General features: G+C 39.2%; 1 protein-coding gene across 8 annotated transcripts in view; it reads right to left on the bottom strand.

Annotated features, from left to right (window-relative positions):
• The window catches only part of SGCZ (sarcoglycan zeta), a 623,247-nt gene that overhangs the window by 17,153 nt on the left and 584,709 nt on the right, over positions 1-21,385 (bottom strand). For 7 of the 8 annotated variants that reach the window (XM_043970999.1, XM_043970996.1, XM_043971003.1 and 4 more), the window contains one exon: positions 16,466-16,588. In XM_043970999.1, coding sequence (XP_043826934.1) covers positions 16,466-16,588 — 123 coding nt within the window. The remainder of the gene's footprint in view (positions 1-16,465; positions 16,589-21,385) is intronic. The other variant, XM_043971002.1, reaches the window with a different exon arrangement.

The raw sequence follows: 21,385 nt of genomic DNA, 5'->3' as shown, positions 1-21,385 counted from the left end.
CTGAGGCTGGATTTGAACTCAGGTACTCCTGACTCCAGGGCTGGTACTCTATCCACTATGCCATCTAGCTGCCCCTATGATTCACTTCTTACCTTTAACTTTGGTTTGTTCTTAAACATCAAAGAAAAAAAAAACTTGAGATGGATTGAACATGTCCAGGGTCAATACAGTGAGGGAAAGGTGGGAAAAGGATTAGCCTTTGCTTGGTACTTTACTTGCCTTTGCATATGGAGGGAGTGGATCCTCTATGAAAGTGGGGTATCAGTGACTGGTAATGAATTGGTTGGCTTGCATTGTAGTGGATCAGCAGCCCTCCTTTGGCTCTCAACTTATAAAAAGTTTGGTTGTAGACTCAGTGTTCTCCTTTCTTGCCTTTAAAGGCTAGAAAAAAGGACATCTGAGTAACACAGAAGATGAATGAAAAGATACAGATATGTGTAGACTATTAGACTTTGACGAGAAGAAGCAAAGTGGACCAGTGGACCATGGCAAGAGGTCAAGGATTCTTCATTAGGCAGCCAGTGGTTCCTGTGTCAAAGAAACATAAAGAGAAGACTGCTTCCATTCATTGTTAGGTTGTTGCCAGTTTGAATGTATGCCCCAGGGCATCTCAGGGGCACCTGCTACTTTTCCATGACTGGTAGAGAATAATAATAATGACTTTCATTTATAAAGCACTTTCAGGTATGTAAAATACTCTACAAATATGAATTCCTTTGATGCTTACAACAACCCTGAAAGGTAGGCACCATTATTATGCTCATGTTACAGATGAAGGAAGTGAGGCAAACAGTGGATAACAGGCTTGCCCAGGGCCACACAAGTAGTAAGTATCTGAAACAGGATTCAAACTCAGGTCTTCCTGACTACAGATCTGGCACTCTATTCATTGCACCATGTGACTGCCCTAGGAAGGTAGTCTAGCTAGAGAAAAATGATCTGAAGCTTTATATTGGCAAGTTAGTTAGGCGACATTTATTAAGGGCTTACTATTTCCCAGGTACTGTGCCAGGTTGACAGAGCTTCTCCTAAGTATGCAAGTCACAGCACATCTCAATAAGGTGTGAACACTCCTGCTTTGGCCACATCCACAAAACTATCTGAGGGTTTTCCTAGCATATAGTGGACATCAGTCCAATTTTTTAAAAGAACTATATTGCTACTGCTAAAGCATGGGAGTTGTGCTCCTATGATGGAAGAAGGACAAGAAATCTCATCTTTTCATAAATCCCACAAGCCTTTTGGAGAATTGAAGGGCAGATAGGAACAAGCTTGCAAAACCTAGGTGAGTAACACTGCATGCGCATGGTATTGGCCTATGTAGACCCAAGGAAGCCTTTTGTCCTTCCTGACAGGCTTGGGATCAATAGAGCATTGGTCACCAGGAAGGCACTGCATGTCTCAACAGAGGGCTGAGAGAGATTCATTGTCCTAAACAGAAGCAGCAGTTTGTGGCTTTGAAGTAGCTTGTGCTGAGCTGTTCTGAGGCCACGTGGTCAATTAGAGCATTGAATTTGATGTCAAAAAGACTTGGCTTCTTCTGATTTCTCTCCTGATCTTTGTGGCTAAGTCCTTGAAAAGGCCATTTACAAGTGCCTTCACTTCCTCTCTTCTCACTCTTTTCTGAACCCCTTACAATCCAGCTCCCAAATTCATCATTTTACTGAAACCACTCTCCCCAAAGTTAGTGATCTCTTAGTTGTCAAATCTAATGGCCTTTAATTGGCCTCTTGGTAGCCTTTGACCCTGCCCATCACTCTCTCCTTGATATTCTCTTCTCTCTAGGTCTTCAGTACACCTCTCTCTACTGGTTCTCCTCCTACCTATCTGACCACTCCTTCTCCGTCTCCTCTGCTTGATCTTTGTATGATGTTCTGGACCACATTCTTTAACCATAGGTGTCCCACAGGGACCTGTCCTAAACCCTCTTCCCTTCTCACCTCTATTATTTCACATCAGCTCCCATGAGTTTAATGATCACTTTTATGCTGATGATTCCCAAATCTACCTCTCCTGCCCCAACCTCTTTGTTGACCTCCAATTTTGCATCTCTCCAAATGCCTTTCAGACATCTTAAGCTGAATGTCAATTACACATCTTAAACTCAACATGTCGAAACCAGAACTCATTATCTTTTCCCTTAAACTTCCTCCTCTTCTACCTTCTCTATTATTGTATAGGGCAACACCATTTTCCAGTCTCTCAAGCTTACAAGCTAGGAGTTATCCTCAACTCATCACCATCTCTCACCCCTCTACCCCTCATCTAATCTTTTGTAAGGGCTATTGATTTCACCTTTGTTGTTGTTGTGGGCATTGTTTTTCTTTGTCCTTCTTCTCCCAAAGAGAAGCATGACATTGGGGTAATGTCATGACTTGCACTGAATTGGACTTAAGTGAGGGGGCTGGGCAAGGTCACCAACCTCACTCTCTCCTCCAGAGCCATCTGGGTCCAGTGGTAAGATATACATCAGGATGACTGGAGATGGCCTGGATGTTTAAGGCAATTGGGGTTAGGTGACTTGCCTAGGGTCACACAGTAAGTGTCTGAAGTGAGATTTGCATTCAGGTCCTCCTGACTCCATGGTCAATGCTCTATTTCCTGTATCACCTAGATGCCCCCTTTCACCTTTGTAACATCTCTTGAATACATCTCCTTCTCTTCTCTGACATTGCCATCATTCTGGTTCAGGTCCTCATCACCTCCTGCCTGGATTATTATAATAGCTGCTGGTGTATCTTGATGCCTCCAGGTTCCTTCCATTCCAATCCATTCTCCATTCAGCCACTAAAGTGATTTTCCTAAAATGCATGTCAGAGCATGTCACCTTCCTTCTCTACCCAAGAAAATCCAGTGGCTTCCTGTCACCTCCAGGAGCAAATACAAACTCTGCTTGAAATTCAAAGCCCTTCATAACTCAGATATTTCTGATGTTTCTGGTCTTCTTTTTTTATTATTTTATTATTTTTACCCTCAGTCTTCTTATACTTCCCTCTGACAACATACTCTTTGAACCAGTTATACTGGCCTCTCACCTATTGCACAAATGAAACACTGCATCTCTCACCTCCAGGCATTTATTCTGGCTTTCTCCCATGCCTAGAATGCTCTCCAGCCTCATCTCTAGCTATTGAATTTCCTGGCTTCCTTGGAGTCTGAACTGAAATCACATTTTCTACACGATAAAAACAATCATTTTCAACCCCTGTAAATTCTAGAGCCTTCCCCTTTTAATTATTTCTTATTTATTCTATATGTAGCTTGTTTGTATTGATAACTACAAAGGTACTGAGAAGTGACTGATCCCCAGTCAGTATTCCTACCTAGGCAGGTGAATTGCCTGGGGCTGACTGGTATTTGTCAATTCCAGTCTCTTGATCCACTTATGGACCTCCCCCCTCCCCCCCAAACAAAATGATCCCCACCTTACTTCCTGGACTTTATGTTATTATGTAAAAGGGTCCACCTACATTAAGTAGTTCCTATTTAGAATTAAGTAGTATCTATACTTAACTCAGGAGCAGTCCTAGTTTCTTTCTTTCTTTTTTTTTTTTTGTGGGGCAATAAAGGTTAAGTGACTTGCCCAGGGTCACACAGCTAGTAAGTGTCAAGTGTCTGAAGCTGGATTTGAACTCAGGTTCTCCTGAATCCAGGGCTGGTGCTTTATCCACTTAGCCACCTAGCTGCCCCCCTATAGTTTCATTTGTTAAAAGTTCATTTACATTAGGTAGTTTCTGTAGTGACTCTGGAGCACTCTTTTGGTTCTCTTTGTTCTGTTACCCCATAAAAGTCCTGTCCTTGGTTCCCATATTTAGGTATTCCTAGCTTCTTTCTTTGTGATACCACAAGCTGTAGTTCCTCTGCCCTGATTAAAGACCTTATTTCTCCTATATTGTTTCCTTAATTTCCAGGTTAACAGTATATAATTGCTTGCTGTTCCCTCCATTAGATTATAAACTCTTTGAGGGCAGGGACTGGTTTGGGGACTTCTTTTTGTATCACCAGTGCTTAGCACAGTTCTTGGCACATAGTAGGTGCTTGTCTTAGACTTACTATCTGTGTACATCTGCAAGAATAACTTGGACATAATATTTTGGCCTTGGTTTCTTCATCTGTAAAATGATGAAGTTTGACTTGGTAACATCGAGGTTCATTCTAGCTCTTCTTCTGTGGTGTTGTCATTAGAGAACACAACTGTCAGTGAGACCGACAACTATCTATTAACATACTGTGACCAGTGCCAAGGTGGACACAGCTTGCCAGAGATGGTCAGCAGTCCTAGTCAGTTATAGATTCAGCATGTGCTACTGACTGGGGAAGATGAGCATGGGTAAAGAAGCCCTGCCCTGAAGGTCACATGACATGAAAATTATGGTGATTCCTAAGGAAGGGGTGAAGGGTTTATAGAACACCCATAGAGCTGAGCTACAAGCAAATGGCAATAGAGCTGGGAGTCTGGGACATTCATCAGAGAGCAGGTCAGCAGCATGTTTGAACCCTGTGTCCTTGAAACTACCTTCTCTGCTTTGGTTGTCTGTAGATATCTCATGGTGAGAGCAGGTGGCTGATGGACCGAGAGGAATGTAGCAAACCAAGAAGTGAGGCAGTAACATGAAAAGACTCGAATTTCAGTCTCTAAAAGTTTCCCTACTAGAGATAATAGCCAAAGCTGCATTTGTGCAAGAGTGCAGGACTGGACCATCATTGATCATACATATAATACCATGAAGCTATTAGTATTTACTAACACTATGGCTAGGAAAATTGTCCATGACTTTGAAGACAGGTCAAGAGAGCTCCCTAGAGCTAGTAAAATATCATTTTTACTAGCCCAAGATGGCAGCAGATTTCACTAAGAGTTACAAAACGAGCTCACTGTTTCCAAAGAAAAGTACTATCATTTTGGGCTCTGGTTTTTGATCCATTTTGCAATTTGTTTCTGTTTTATGGGTGAGTTCATCCCATTCATATTTGATTATAAGTACTAGTTATATATTTCCCTCCATCTTATTTCCCCCACTGTTTGCCCTTCCCTTCCCTTCCCTTCCCTTCCTTTCCCTTCCCTTCCCTTCCCTTCCCTTCCCTTCCCTTCCCTTCCCTTCCCTTCCCTTCCCTTCCCTTCCCTTCCCTTCCCTTCCCTTCCCTTCCCTTCCCTTCCCTTCCCTTCCCTTCCCTTCCCTTCCCTTCCCTTCCCTTCCCTTCCCTTCCCTTCCCTTCCCTTCCCTTCCCTTCCCTTCCCTTCCCTTCCCTTCCCTTCCCTTCCCTTCCCTTCCCTTCCCTTCCCTTCCCTTCCCTTCCCTTCCCTTCCCTTCCCTTCCCTTCCCTTCCCTTCCCTTCCCTTCCCTTCCCTTCCCTTCCCTTCCTCCCTCTCCCTCTCCCCCCCCCACCTCTCTCTCTCTCTCTCCCCAGAAGTCTAGTTCACTTTGGACCACTGCTTCCCTAACCTCCTAAAAGTCCCACACTTATCCTATCCAAAACCTTCCCATTTCTCTGTAAGTTAAGACTTCTATACCCAGCCAGATGTATATGCTATTATCTCTTTAACCCAATTCTCATGAGAATGAAGTCCCCACTTCCTGCCCTCCACCCATGCTCCCCTCCACTGTAAAAGTTCTTTCATTAATGACTCTTTTGTATGAGATAATTTGCTTCATTTTACCTCTCCCTTGTCAAGTGTGCTTTTTTGGATCATCCCATCATAAACTCAAACCCAAGCCCTTTATCTATATATGCTCTCTCTAGCTACTTGAATTACAGATATCATTCCCCCATATAAAGACAGTAAACAGTTTAAGCTTATTAAATCCCTTATAATTAGACTTTCATGTTTACCTTCTTATATTTCTCCTGATTCTTGCATTTGAAAGTCAAATTTTCCATTCAGTTCTGGTCTTTTTCTCAAGAATGACTGAAAGTCTTTTAATTTATTAAATTTAATTTTTCTTCCCTTGCAGGATTACACTTGGCTTTGCTGGGTAGGTTATTATTGGTTATAAACTCAGCTCCTTCACTTTTTGGAAGATCATATTTGATGTTCTTTAGTCCTTTAATGTAGAAATGGCTAAATCTGGTGTTATCTGAACTCTAGTTCCACAATATTTGAATAGTTTCTTTCTAGTTACTTATAATATTTTCTCTTTGACTGGGAGCTTTGAAAGATATAATGTTCCTGTGAGTTTTCATTTGAAATCTCTTTCAGGCAGTGATTGGTGGATTTTTTTTCCAATTTCTCTTTTACTCTCTTGTTCTAAAATTACAGGGCAATTTTCAATAATAATTTCTTAAAGTATAATGTCTAGACTCTTTTTTGATTATGTTTTCAGGTAGTATAATGATTCTTATATTATCTCTCTTCCATCTGCTTTCCAGGTCAGTTGTTTTTCCAATGAGATATTTCACGTTCTCTTCTATTTTTTCATTCTTTTGATTTTGTTTTATTAGTTCTTGATGTCTTAGGAAATCATTACCTTCTTGTGGACCAACTCTAATTTTTTAAGGAGTTATTTTTTTCAGTAAGTTTTGGAAACAGTTTTCTAAATTGATTTACTTTCTTTTCATAATTTTCCTGGATAATTCTTATTTCTTTACCCAATTTTTCCTCTGCTTCTTTAATTTTTTAAAAAGTCTTATTTAAAGTACTTCCACTAATTCTTTTTGGATTTATGACCATTTCACATTTTCCTCTGAAGCTTTAAAAGTAGCTGTTCTGACTTAATTATCTTCTCCTGAGTGTCTACCATTAGTGTTTTTTTCCCTGTTTACTCAATTTTAATGGCCTAATTCTTGGTTGTTAAATTTATGTTAGGGTCAGACTCTGCTCCTGGTGTGTGGGAGATAATGTCTCAGGCTTCAGGTTTTTTACACTGCTCTTTTCAGATCTCTAGCTGGTTTTTTGTTTGTTATTTTGTTTTTGGCTTTTTGATGATTCAAATGTGCTGTAATCCAAGACCAGGTGTGGTCATCACTCTTCTGGTTGATGCCTCAGGTATTTCTCTTCAGCCCTAACCCACAACAGTTCCCCCAAAATTCTTTTTCTGCTGCCTCCACAAACACTTTCTCTCTCTGCAGTTTGGAAACATACCACTAGCCTCTTTCTTCCAATTCTTCCATAGTAAAAAGTATCAGTTGACCCCTCTGCCCTGGAACTGAAACTAGGGATTCCATTGTCCTCTAAGTGACCACAGACAGTCACAGAAATCTAGGTAGGGCTCCCTCTCCTCTGTGACCATACTCACTCGGTTGAGCTTGTTCCTTGCTGCTGGCCATAACCCAGGATTACATCTTTACCTGGCCCCCATAATCTACTGCTCTCAGCCACTCAGCTACCACCTTCCTCCCTCCTGACCTTCACTTTTGGTGAGGCAGTTGGGGTTAAGTGACTTGCCCAGGGTCACACAGCTAGTAAGTGTTAAGTGTCTGAGGCCAGATTTGAACTCAGGTACTCCTGACTCCAGGGCCGGTGCTCTATCCACTGCACCAACTAGCTTCCCCTCCTGATGTCCTTCTAAGTTTTCTTAGGCTGGATGACTGCTTTACTCCAACTTGTTATTGTTTCTGCCAGTTTAAAATTCAATTTGAGGCATTTTTTAAAAGTTATTTTGAGGGGAATTTGGGAGAGTCAGGTAATTTCTTCTTTTATTCCATCATCTTCCCATAATTCCACCCCAACTCCATATCAAATGGGCAGCTGGGTGGTGAAGTGGATAGAGCTCTGATACACCTGGAGTCAAGAAGTCCTGAATTTAAATCTGACCTCAGACACTTACTAGATGTGTGACCTTGGGCAAATGACTTAACCCTGTTTGCCTCAGTTCCTCATCCATAAAATAAGCTGTAGAAGGAAATGGAAAACTCTTCCAGCATCTTTCCCAAGAAAATACCAAATGGGGTCATGAAGAATTAGTCATGACTAAAATGACTGAACAACAATATATCAAAATGTTAACTTTAACAATACAGAAGTGATTGAGATTATAGAATGTAGTCTTTGCATTGTCCTGACTTACTGAAGATGTGAATGCCATATTGCCTAATTAAAAGCAAAAAAGAAGATGATGATGATGATGATGATAAAGAATAATAATAATAATACAGAACTGTGTCCAGAAGAAGGGCCATCAAACAAACATTTATTAAACATCTACTATGTAGTGCCAGGGATACAAAAAGAGAAAAAAGATAGTTCCTGTCTTGAAGGAGCTTACAATTTAATGGGAGACACAGCATGTGAATAAATATGAACAAATAAACTATATAGAGGATAAGTGGGAAATAAGAATGGGGAGGTATTAGAATTAAGAGGGATGACTGCCTGTAAAAATGGGATTTTAGTTGGTATTTAAGGAAGCCAGGGAGGTCATTAGTCAGAATGGAGGAGGAAGAGCATTCCAGGCATGGGGGCCAGCCAGAGAAAATGTCTGGTGAGAGATGCTATTTGTGGAACCAACAAATATGTGTTGGGGATTAAGATCTAAGAAGATAAGGAAGGTAGGAGGATGAGAGCCAATCTGAATGCCAAAAACATTTTGTATTTGATCTTGGATGAGTAGGCAGCAATTGGAGTCTATTTATTGTGGAAATGGGTGGCATGATTAGATCTGTGCTTTAGGAAATTCATTTCAGAGGATGGACTGGAGTGGGGAAGGACTTGAGATAAGCAGACTTTATACCAAGCATTTATAGTTTTTCATTCTAAAAGCAATAATAACAATAAAAGAAGAAAAGTATACAAAAATGGAGCATGTGGAAAGTCACGGGTATATAAAGAATACCTTCTTATTAATTTGGTAATTATTGATCAAACCAAACTATTTTTGCTTTTATGGATTATTGAAAAGCTTTGGACTCAGCTTTAGACTCATGATGTTCATTTATTACCAATATGTAAAAATGATCCAGTATGATAAAAAAACTATAGCATGTGGTATCTACCTGGAAAATTGTCCTCTCTTTAGACCATGCCACCAATACAATAATGTCAGGAACTACTGTTATAAAATGGGGTCTTTTTTTAGGTATCCAGTTTAGCCTCATCATTGTTTTCTTCAGTTTCAAACTCAAAATCAACTCCCCTAAACAGGATTGAATATGGATTCCAAAGTAAATATGGAGTCATACCCAAATATTTTATTACCTGATATATATGGATGGTATCAATTTATATGGTTCCACCAAAAAAACATTCAACAGCTTCTCCATCTTGTGAAAGTTTTCTCCAATGATACCAGAATGTCATTTGGATTCAATAAGGGTAAAATTCTTCATGGACACCAAGGAAAGGTAGAGACTGAGGGCTTTGATCTTGAATCCTGATATCAAATTGGAACAGATTAGAACACTCTTGTCATGAGTGATTCCATCCTGAATTTGTAATGAATATGCACACTCTAAGTACATGCATATGTTTAGGTTTGATAACTAGATGCACATGACCAGTATGTCTAGTTACCCAGACCCAATGACTATTTGAGTTGGTCAGGTTGTCCAGATCAGTTTATTATGGATTGACCTGAATTGGGATGTCAGTATATTGGTATTTGCTCCAAATAACCTTGTCTACCAATTACATAATTAAAAAAGATGTGGTCAAATTATCTTTAAAATGGTTCACTCTGACCTAAGTTGCTACTTCTGATTATGGCACACAGTTCCTGGTCCTGTAGTAGAGATTAACTATGGGCTATAGCAGAGAGGAACCAGCAATGTCCTTTCTGGCAATGAACCAAGACCAGAGAAGAAAGTATACTAATCCCCCAGCTTCCCAGGTTTCAGAGGTGACCAAGTACAAACTCACCAGAGACCAGACCATGTAGAGTCCAGCCTCCAAATGATTCTCAAAGCTACTGGACCTGTCTGCCATGTCCAACTGTCTGCACTATTCACCCTCAGCTCTCCCATTCATGATCATAATTTTTCAGGATGGGGGGGGTCAGGTAGTAATACAGTTTTGGGAAGTTTGAATGAAATAGTGAACTAGGTATTCTTTATTATAGATCTCAGGGATCTTAGTTGATTTGCTTTATATTAGGGGAGTTAGTGGGAATCAGAATTATCTTCCCTCCCTTTATTGAGTTATTTAGGGGAGAAAATGAAATAAACAGAGAATGCATGTATCAATTGAAGTAAATAAAAACAATTTGAATGATCAAATCATCAATTGAAGACATGCTTTTAATATTTTAATATTTGGCTATTCATTTTCATATAAAATTATGGGTACTTGGCCTCTGGAAGTCAATTAAAGAACTTAGGTTACTACAAGTAATACTTATAATACCTTTCTCTCCTCTAGACAGGGCATTGAGCATAAAACTCTCAAGGAAAAGTTGTGACTTTGAATATTTGTGGCTGTGAATATTAAGAGACTTACTGGAACACTGACATAAAAATTTAATGGAAAAACACATTTAAAGAAATGAACAACTACTGAATGTAATTCTTAGCATGCACTTATGGAAGCTCCAAATGGACCATAACAAATTTAAAAAGTATCCTAAGTGAAATCCATACAATATTAACAAAACATAGGGCTCATTACTCTAAGGGATTTATGGAGAGATGAATACTTCTTCACCCCAAATGAGGAAGAAGATTGAAGTAAATTCTCAGAGCACAAGATAAACACATTTAAAACTTGCAAAAATTCTTTGAAACAAGCAGGAATCATTTCACAGAGCAATGTCAAAGAATGACAATGGGCATATTCCATTGGATTTCTCAAATGTGGCCAAAAGGCATTTACATTGGGAATGGAGCCTATGCAACTGCTAAGATCTAAGAATAGAATCAAAAGGCCTTTCAAGAGAGATATTCACATGAACAATATGTAGACGAAAGATAGCTGAAAAAATGGCTAGGCTGCCTAGATGTGTTTATAGAGACACATTTATGATGACATCAGAACCAGTTCATCTTCATTGGAAATTGAAGATGGCTTATCTTTAAGGAAATTGAATGTATTGAATAATGCAGACTGTGCAAAGCAATGGCAGAAAATGGGTAACACATCACTGTTGGCTAAAAAAAATATATCATTTACCAATAACTTCCTTATTTCTCACCTGGGACTTCTTTGACCTACTTGTCTACCATGACCAAGGAAGTTCATTATTAGGATAACTTCATCCTGAAATATCCCATCGGCCTTGGTACTCTACCTCACCACTACCCTCTGCCTCTCTGATTGAAGGATGGGGTCATGAACTCTAACTTCCACTTAAGAAGGAACCTCAGCTCAAAAATCTCTCTCTCTCTCTTTTTTAAAACCTGACTGTACTGCTTTGGAACTTCTTTGACTGACTTCATTATATCCTTCAGTTGGATACTTCTCCAACTTCCCCTCCTTTCAGTTTCCTTTTTTGTTTTGTCTACCCCATTAGGCTGTGAACTTCCTGAAGGCAGAGACTGTCTTTTTTTTTTGTATGTGTGTATATGCTCAACTCTCAGCACACTGTCTGGCACATAGTAGGTGCTTAACTGTAACGATTGGAATGACACCACCTACTGGAGACTTGCTGTGGAGAGCTCCACCATGAGGAAAATGCCTCAGAGGCATTGTGGCTTTTCCTTGGCATCAGGAAATGATGTTTGCTCATGGGTGCTGTCTATCAAGTCTACCAGCCAATCAACTGGAGGAGCCTCCTATGGTCTGGGAGGAGACAGGAAGGAGGAAAGGGAGCCTGCGCAGAGAGCGGGGGCCTTTTGGCTTCCGGACTTGATGGTGGTGGCGGCAGAGGACTTCACAGGAAATTTGAGGAAAGATAGGAATGCCAGGCTGTTAGAATTCTGTTCTCAATCTTTTTCTTTCTATTTTCCAATAAACCCTTAAAAACCTAAACTCATTTTATCAGTGATTTTTAGTCAGTTTCCCCCAAACTGGGGGAACAGATTAGAATCCACATTTAGAATCTTAAATTACACATAACAAATGTTTACTTATTGACTGATTAACTGACTTCCCAAGATGTGACCTGGCAGCTAGAGTAATAAGTAAGTAACTTAGTACACATTGATGATGAGGTTGATGCACTCATTGCCTGAGCTAGCTCAGTGTTTGGGAGGCTCCGAAGGAAAGTGTGGGAGAGAACAGATGTTAGGTTGCCTACCAAAATGAAGATTTACAGAGTTGTTGTCTTGACCTCATTGTTGTATGACTATGAAACCTGGACACTATACCAGCAACATTCCAGGAAACTGAAGCACTTCCATTTGAATTATCTTAAATCACTGGGCAGGATAAGGTACTAGACACTGAGATCCTTCCTCCAGTTGAACCACCAAGCACTCAAACTCTACTGCAGCAAGTGCAAATACAATGGGCTGGCCATGTGGTTTGAATGCCAAACATACATTTGCCTAAAAGACTATTTTACATACAGCTCACACAAGGCAAGTGCTCACATGGAGGTCAGAAGAAGCAATACAAGGACACTCTTAAGATCTCTGAAGAACTTTGGAATTGATTGTGAGACATGGGAGACACTGGTACAGGGGTGCCCGACATGGCATGTCTACATCAGTGAAGATGCTGTGCTCTATGAGCAACACTGAATTGCAGGTAGACACACTATATGTTGACCCTGACATAATGATGCCATTTTGGTCTTCTTCAAGAATGAAAGACAACAACCAGTAGCTTAGTATCTTTTACAAATCAATGGAATGCCAATCATCATATTACAAATGTAGAACTCAAAATACCCTTGAAAATTCCACAAATAAACCATAATAGAACCAGAAAATTACTGCAGGCAAAATTGTTTCCCACAATTACCTAGACATTGTTCCCTAAAAAAAATGAGGGAAAATGGTTTTAATGGAAGTGGCCATACAAAATGTTAATATCTTCTAACTATGAGGAGCAAAGAGCTTTCAAAATATAGAAGCCAAACAACAACAACAACAAATTCATGGGATCAATAGGAAGTATGCATCATCCTCTCATCCTTTCTGCTACTGAAGGCATCCTATCATTGCTTTACATAAACCTACAGAAGATGACCTTATGCCCTAATACATTATTGAGTTATAGAAATCAGGTATTCCTTGTCCACCTGCAAAATGGTCTATAGAATATCTAGTAGAAAGGATTCTTAACTGGACTTTGTTCCAGGGTCATTTTTGTGTAAACTCAAAAATACAAGAAGCGTGAGATGGAGAAAGATTCTAACAATACATTGTAAACAATAGTAGAACATGTTTCGGTGGCATTTACATTTCCACATGCCTTTCCCCATTACTGTCTAGAGGAGCAGGAAGACAGTGCAAAGGACTGCCATCCATGCCTAATTTAGAGATCTGAATACCAATACATTTCTAGCTCTTTTGCAGGATCCCAGAACGATCAATTTTGCATTTTCTATAATGGGAACATTCATTGTTTTTGAGTCAGAGGACCTGGATTCAAATAATGTCTCTGTGACTTGTTACCTCTGTAAATGGGGCAAGGCATGTTACCTCATTTATTTGGGTATCAGTTCTCTCCCCTAAAATGAGGAGCTTGGATTCAGTGGCTCCATGAGCTCCCTTCTGGCTCCCCACCTTTCTCCTCCAATTGTATAGTTATTTCTACACTGGAGATTTGGGGAAGAGGCAAGTATCTTTTAGATTTTCCAGCCCATTTTTGCTGCTGAAAGTGACTGATAGGTTACCCCAGGCACAGCATATCAAAATTGACAATTAATAAGCATATCTTTCATTATCTCACCTGTTGAAAACCTGAAATACCAAATAATAATTGCCTGTTGGAGAAAAAACTGGGGTGGTAGATATTCAAAGCTGTGATCTGAGATGGCTTCATGTTTTTCCCTCTACTGAGGGCCTTTAATATATGTTTGGGCATTTCCAAAATTATTGCTTTGTGTGTGCATGTGTGAGCATTCAGTCAACAAATCTTTTTTCTTCCTTCCTTCCTTCCTTCCTTCCTTCCTTCCTTCCTTCCTTCCTTCCTTCCTTCCTTCCTTCCTTCCTTCCTTCCTTTCTTTCTTTCTTTCTTTCTTTCTTTCTTTCTTTCTTTCTTTCTTTCTTTCTTTCTTTCTTTCTTGAGCAATGAGGGTTAAGTGACTTGCCCAGGGTCACACAGTTAGTAAGTGTCAAGTGTCTGAAGCTAGATTTGAACTCAGATCCTCCTGAATCCAGGGCCAGTGCTTTATCAACTGTACCACCTAGCTGCCCCCTCAGTCAACAGATCTTGATTAAGTGCTTTATATGTGCCAGACAGTGTCCTAAGGGCTGGGGAAAAAAACCAACAGTCCATGCTCTCCAGGAGTTTACATTCTAATGAAAGAAGGTAACAGTTAAGAGAGAAGCTAAAGAGTATGTGTGTGTGTGTGTGTGCGCGCGCGCGCGCTCCCACACATGTAGGTACCAGGCAGGGACAAGGGGCTTACATTTAGAGAATGAGGGATGGTTAGTCTAGGGCCATTACCCAAAGTGGAGCTTTTGAGAAGAACTCCTTAATGGGGGGAGGATCCCACAGAAGCAGGGTCAGGAGGCACATGAAGCATGGTGGTTATATACATACTAATGTCAGAAAATAGGATGTTATTGTTTAAATCACAGAACCCAAGCTATAGTGACAAGAAATAAATTTTCCTCTATATTCCTTTAAAAGAACAAGAAAGGTACACAGTAAATAGTAATGGAGATCTCACTTTAGTTTTCTGTGAGTCATTGATTATCTCTGAATCACTTCCTTCACTAATGCAATTTGAGTTCACTGAAGGCATACATTATCACCCTCCACTGGCCAGGGAAATGATCACTTAACATCTCCCCGCCCCCACTCAATGTAGAATTATGAAAATCTTGACTGGGTATGATACAGTCCAAAAATGAATTCAGAAGTCCTGATGCAAACCCACCATGTTAAGGAGTCACAAATCATTCAGCTATTCTTCACATACAGAGTATTAATAACCCATTGGTAAAGATGCAATGATGGTAAGGCTGCTGCTGATGACAATTTAGAGGGTGGGGCATAGAAGGGAGGTTACTAAGACTGATGGGAGACAGGCTAATCAGATTATGGAACAATATAATTAGTTATATACAGACAACTGCTGAGTCATTCATAGTTAATCTCGGTAACAAATTCTTTCCTTTCCCTGTGGCTATAGGGATAACAATATGCCCTGTGGAATGGAGATAGCAGAATGTGACTTTGCAGAAGTGGTAGCTGCCATTTTCTAGGCAGTGTAAATAACTTGAGCTATGTTTGATAAAATGTTTTGTTATTAAAAAGACTGGCCCTAATATAAAGAGCTGGCAGAGAATAATGAATAGAAAACTAATCTTAGAGCCAGAGAGACTTGTGTTACAATCCTACCTGTGACATCTACTGGCAATATCACACTGATCAAATAATATGAACAGGAAGTTTTTTTTGGGGGGGGGGGCAATGAGGGTTAAGTGATTTGCCCATGGTCACACAGCTAGTAAGTGTCAAGTGTCTGAGGCTGGATTTGAACTCAGGTCCTCCTGAATCCAGGGCCAGTGCTTTATCTACTGTGCCACCTAGCTGCCCCCTTTTATTTTTATCATTTACATATTTTTAAAGGAAATTTTCAAAAAAAGAGATTATACACTATCCATAATTTTATGACAAAATGCTCCAAGTCATAAACACTTAGAGAAATACATATTAAACCAACATTGAACTTTCATTTTAGAAACATCAGCACACATAAAAATGATTAAACTTGCAAGGCTATGCAAAATATACTAATGGATTGTTGGTGGAGGTGTCAATTAGTCCAATCATTCAGGCAATTTGTATTTATACTGTCAAAGTCACTAAGCTCTACTGTTTGGCTCAACCTTACTATTATGAGGTATATATCCCAAGGAAGTAAAAGACATAGGGGAAAGTCTTACATATGGAACTTATTTCTAGAATCCCCTGTTTATTTTTCCATTAGGAAAAAGAAAAAAAAGGAGAAACAAAACAATTGCCTATGTGTTAGGATATGCCTGAATAAACTGAAGTATATAAATGTAATGAGATATTATTGGAAGTGACCAATTTGAAGAAATCAGGGAAATTGTGAAGATTTGTATGAACTAATGCGGAGTAAAGTCAGAAGAACTTGAAGAATATTTGTTTTATCTTGTTTTCACAATTACCAAAATAACATAAAGAAAAATAGCAATAAAAGACAGTAGTACTCTAATACAGTGATGAGTCTAGCCTTCAGAAAAGAAAATCACTCCACTTGGCATACAGAGAATGAATAATAGATTCAGAATAGGTCCTGTTTTATCAAATAAATCCATTTTGTTCATTTGTTTTCTTAAAGATTATTTCTTTTTGACATGGAAGGGTTCTATTCGGGGTGGGGGTGGGGGTGGAGGTATGCAGAGGGAGTCATTGGGAAATCACAAGGAAAGAGAAAAAAAAAAAAGAACAGAAATAAAACATTTCTTCTCTTTCTTTGTAGCCAAGCTCCAAAGCTCGTTCTCACAGTACCTGTTACTTTCAGTCGGTCAGCCCCAATGGTGATCTCTTCTTCATTGGCAGAAAACAGGACCCTCCCACCTTCACCTGCACGGACTTCAAATTTTTTACACTGAGCTTCCACAGCATCTGCTCCTAGGAGAAAGGGAGGGGATGACAATAAAATGGGAACAAATGTAACATCCTAACTTCTATTTTGTGTCATCATTTTTATGTAATGCTTCAAATGACCAATGGCTACATCAATTTCCAAAATCTATGTAGCTTTTAAATTATTCAGAGACTTTAACATCTAAAGCCATTTGTGTATTGCTATTTTTATAGATCAATAATTTAGGTCCAACATGTAGGCATATCTTTTCCTTACTTAATATTCAGATGACAGTTTCACTCCTTTCCCTCCACTGATTTTCTTTCTAGGGCTTTTTCACTGATATAGTTAATAGCTCTGAAAAGATGGTTCAATCATGCTATCAGGCAAAGAAAAAGTAAAAAATCCAAAATATCAATAGAAATAAAGAAGGGGAACAAGGGGAAGATAAAGGAACACAACTCCCCAAAGTCAGGAAGGCAGTGAGAGAAACCAAATGAACAATTCTACCTTTAAAAGAATGCAAAGAACATTTCAGGCTTAAAATGATGCATTCATAGGATGTTAACAGTTAGAAGAGATAGAAGACAGTCTAGATTTGTCTCTTCCTAAGGAAACTGAGTCCCAGTTGAAGGTGAAGTGATTTGTCCAAAATCAAACTGTTATTTCATAGCAGAAGCATGACTTGTTCTGATATCTTCTGCCCCCCAATTCAACTGCCTTTCTCCTATGCCAAGCTTCCTCTTGGAGGATGAATTACATATCTGAATCTTTGGATTACAATCAAATACAATATGTCTTTATTCTTCTTTGTCAATTTTAAAAGGCAATACTCTTTCAGAAGAGCAAGAGAAAGAAGGATCTTTCTTTTCTCTTAATTCTACTATTTTATACCAGTGTCATTCTGAGTAGCCAAATTCAGAATGAAAAGAGATTAAGAACAGCTCAATGTGATCTTTTTAAAAACCTATATATGTGGGAAGACTAGCATACCTTCTTAACTGAAAAATACCTTAATTCCAGCTCAGATCAATGGCAACAAACTTGATTCATGTATATAAGTGCCATTAGCATAAATAAATTCACACAGGACAGAAAGGCACAGAGTAGAAAACCTTTATCTTATCTAGATTGATTAAGACAGAGGTTCCTACTCAGAAAGGCTCCAATTCAATTACTTATATCTAAACAGATATAGATAAAATAAATTATTTCCCCAACTTTGTCTCAATGGTCAGATATTGAGAAAATAGAAGAAGAAATATTTTCTCAAATTCTGCATCCTCACATTCAACAAAAACAAAGTATAAATGAAATCAGTGACACCCCATCCCTACTATTTGTCAGACACTGCTGAGTGCTAGGAAATCAAAGAAACACAAATCCCTTCCCCAAAGGAAATCTTATCCTATTGGGGGAGATAATATTTAGATAACGAGGTATATATAAGACATACAAAATTCATGAAGGTAATCTGAAAAAAAGGTATCATCTGCTGGGACTCAAGGACAGACCTTTTCCAGGAGAGTGTCTTATGAGCTAATTCTTAGAAGAATATTAAATCACACAGATAAATTACACAGTTCCCTTCCTGGAACTTAAGTAGACTCTACACACATGGATGTGCATGCACACATACATACACACACACACACACACACACCGAGAGAGAGAGAGAGAGAGAGAGAGAGAGAGAGAGAGAGAGAGAGAGAGAGAGAGAGAGAGAGAGAGAGGATACAGCCAGATCTTTTTTTTTATTCTGAATAGGATTTTATTTTCCAAAATACATGTAAAAACAAAATTTTAACATCAATTTTTAAAATACTTTGTGTTCCAACTTTTCTTCCCCTCTCCATTCCCACCTCCCACCCACAAGAACTCAAGCAATTCAAAATAAGTTATACATGAGTAGTCATGGAAAAATTCCCATATTAGCTAGTTGTGAGAGAAAACAGTCAAAAAACTCAAAACTTCAGATTAAGGAATTTTCAAAGAGGAAATGAAAAAAGAACATTTTAAAATGTGTTTCCATCTGTTTTCAGGTACTATCAGTTCTTTCTCTGCAGATGGGCTGCAATCTTGATAAGTCTTTCAGGGTTATATTGGATCATTGCCTTGCTGAAAATAACCACATGTTTCCCAGCAGATCATTTTACACTATTGCTGTTATTTTGTATACAGTACATTTCACTCTGCTTCTGTTCATGTAGGTCTTTCCAGGGTTTCCTGATAGTCTCCTGTTCATCATAACCTTTATATAGTACCTTAAGTTTGACAGAGAATTTTCTTCATAAAAGCCCAGCAAAGTAGGTGCCATATGTTTTGCCATTATAATCAATCATCATAACTATTTCCCTCCATCCCACTGCCTTCCCATGACATTGACTCTATCTTCTTTTTACCTATTCCTCCTCTAAAGTGTCTTACTTCTGACTATCCTCTCCCTCGTTCTGCACTCCCTTTTTTCACCCTTCCTTCCTTGTCCTCTTCCCCTCCTATTTTCCTGCAGGGTTAAATAGATTACTCCTCCCAATTGGGTATGAAAGCGCTTCCCTCCATGAGCCTACTCCAATGAGATCAGGGTCCCTGAGCTAATTCTGTGTTCTAAATTTTTCTTCCTCCCTCCCTCCTCAACCCTCCCTATGAGATCAAGCAATTCAATATGTCATACTGGTGCAGTAATGCAGAACATCTTCATCTTCCTTGAAAGTGTTTTGCTTTTTACTGCTCTCTCCCCCAATCTTCCCCTTTCCTCCTTCCCTTCTCCCCCCCACCTTTTCTCCTTACCCCCTCAGGGCAAAAATATATTACTATACTTACTTGAGTATGTATGTTAGTCCTTCTTTGAGCCAGTTCTGATGATATTAAGGTTCACTCACTCCGCAACTCCTTCCCCCTCTTCTACTCTCCTCCATAAGCTTTCTTCTTGTTTCCTTCATGTGAAATACCTCTCCCCAGACCATCTCTCCCCTTCTCCCTCCTGCAGTTTATTCCTTCTACACCTCAACCTTATTTTAATGATGTCATCATGGATTAGTTAGGTGGCACAGTGGACAAAGCACCAGCCCTGAACCCAGGAAGCCCCAAGCCCAAATCCAGCCCCAGACATAAGACGCCCCACCCTGTCTGCCCTACAAAGAACAAAACATAAATGCTTTACAGATATCATCCCTTCATATTCAGTTCAGCCCTGTCTTCTGTGAATTTCTTGTAAAGACTTTTTTTGTTTGTTTGTTTTGTTTTGTTTTGTTTTTTGGTGAGGCAATTGGGGTTAAGTGACTTGTCTAGGGTCACACAGCTAATAATTGTCAAGTGTCTGAGGTCACAATTGAACTCAGGTTCTCCTGAGACCAAGGCTGGTGTTCTATCCACTGTGCCACCCAACTGCCCCTGAATTTCTTACTGAGACAGTTCTTATGATTTCAAAGTATTATCTTCCCATGCAGGAATGTAAACTGTTTGATCTTTTAATATCCCTCATGAAGTCTTTTTCCTGTTTACCTTTTTATGCTTCTCCAGGATCTTGTATTTGAAAGTCAAATTTTCTATTCAGTTCAGGTCTTTTCATCACAAATGCTTGAAAGACCTCTTCCTCATTGAAATCCCATTTTTGTCGCTGAAAAATTATACTCAGTTTTGCTGGGTATGTGATTTTTGGCTGAAGTCCCAGTTCCTTTGCCCTCTGGAATATCATATTCCATGCCCTTTGGTCCTCGGTCTTCATTCTTCTTGACATATCTTTGGCATTTAACACTGTTGACCACCTTCTCCTGCTAGAGAATCTCTCTTTTCTGGGCTTTCAACTCTTTCCTAATTCTCTTCTTATCTATCTAACCACTCCTGTCAATCTCCTTTATTGGGTAATAATCCATCTCATGACCCCAAGTTTCTGTCTTAGCCTACCTATATCTCTCTTTTTGTTTCGGTTGCATTCTCTCTCTCTCTCTCTCTCTCTCTCTCTCTCTTTCTTTCTTTCTCTTTCCCTCTCTCTCCTTCCCTCCCTCCATCTATGTCTCTCTTTCTGTCTCTGTCTCCAACTGGTTACTAAATCTTCCTGTTTCTACCTTTATATTATCTCTCATATCTGACTTCTCTCAGGTTCTTATCAGCTTTCATCTAGATTATTGCAACAGCCTCTGAATTGGTCTCATTAGTCTCAAGTCTCTTAATCTTCCATTCTACCTTAAAAACCATTGCCAAAATCATGTTCCTTAACTACAGACTGACTGTCACTTTTGTACTCAGTCAGCTCCAGTGATTTTTTTATTGCTTCTATGAGAAAATATGTCCTCCTTTATTGTGCTTTCAATTTCTTGTACAACATGACCCCAAATTTTCTTTCCAGGCCAAATAGACATTGTTCTCTTCCACTCGGTGATCAAGTCAAACTGGTCTTCTCTCTGTTCCTCACATACAACACTCCATTTCCCATCTCTATGCCCTTGTTCTCACCATTCTTCATGCCTTATCTCTACCTCAGAGGGTCCTTTTCTTCCTTTTAAGCTCAGGGTCCATGTTGTGTTTGAGGCCTTTCCTGATGCCCCAACTCTCAGTGCAATTTCATAAACTACCTTTACTTGAACTATTTTGTATATATTGGCATTTATTCACTTCATATTTGTACATCATACAAACATATACCCATGAATATATAGGTCTACACACATCCAAACACACACACTTACTGGCTACCCTATTAAAAATGTAACCTCCTTGAGCAGAAAAATCATTTTAATCTTTGTCCTTGTATCCCTAATGCCTGGACCACAGTAGTTGGTTAAATATATATTAACTGATTGATAGATGAAACAACCCAACTTTTTTTTACAAATATTACTGGA

Source organism: Dromiciops gliroides, chromosome 6 (assembly GCF_019393635.1).
Source record: "Dromiciops gliroides isolate mDroGli1 chromosome 6, mDroGli1.pri, whole genome shotgun sequence".
NCBI classification, from domain to species: domain Eukaryota; kingdom Metazoa; phylum Chordata; class Mammalia; order Microbiotheria; family Microbiotheriidae; genus Dromiciops; species Dromiciops gliroides.
The sequence above is the reverse complement of the archived record's forward strand: the minus strand, read 5'-3'. Positions and strand labels throughout refer to the sequence as shown.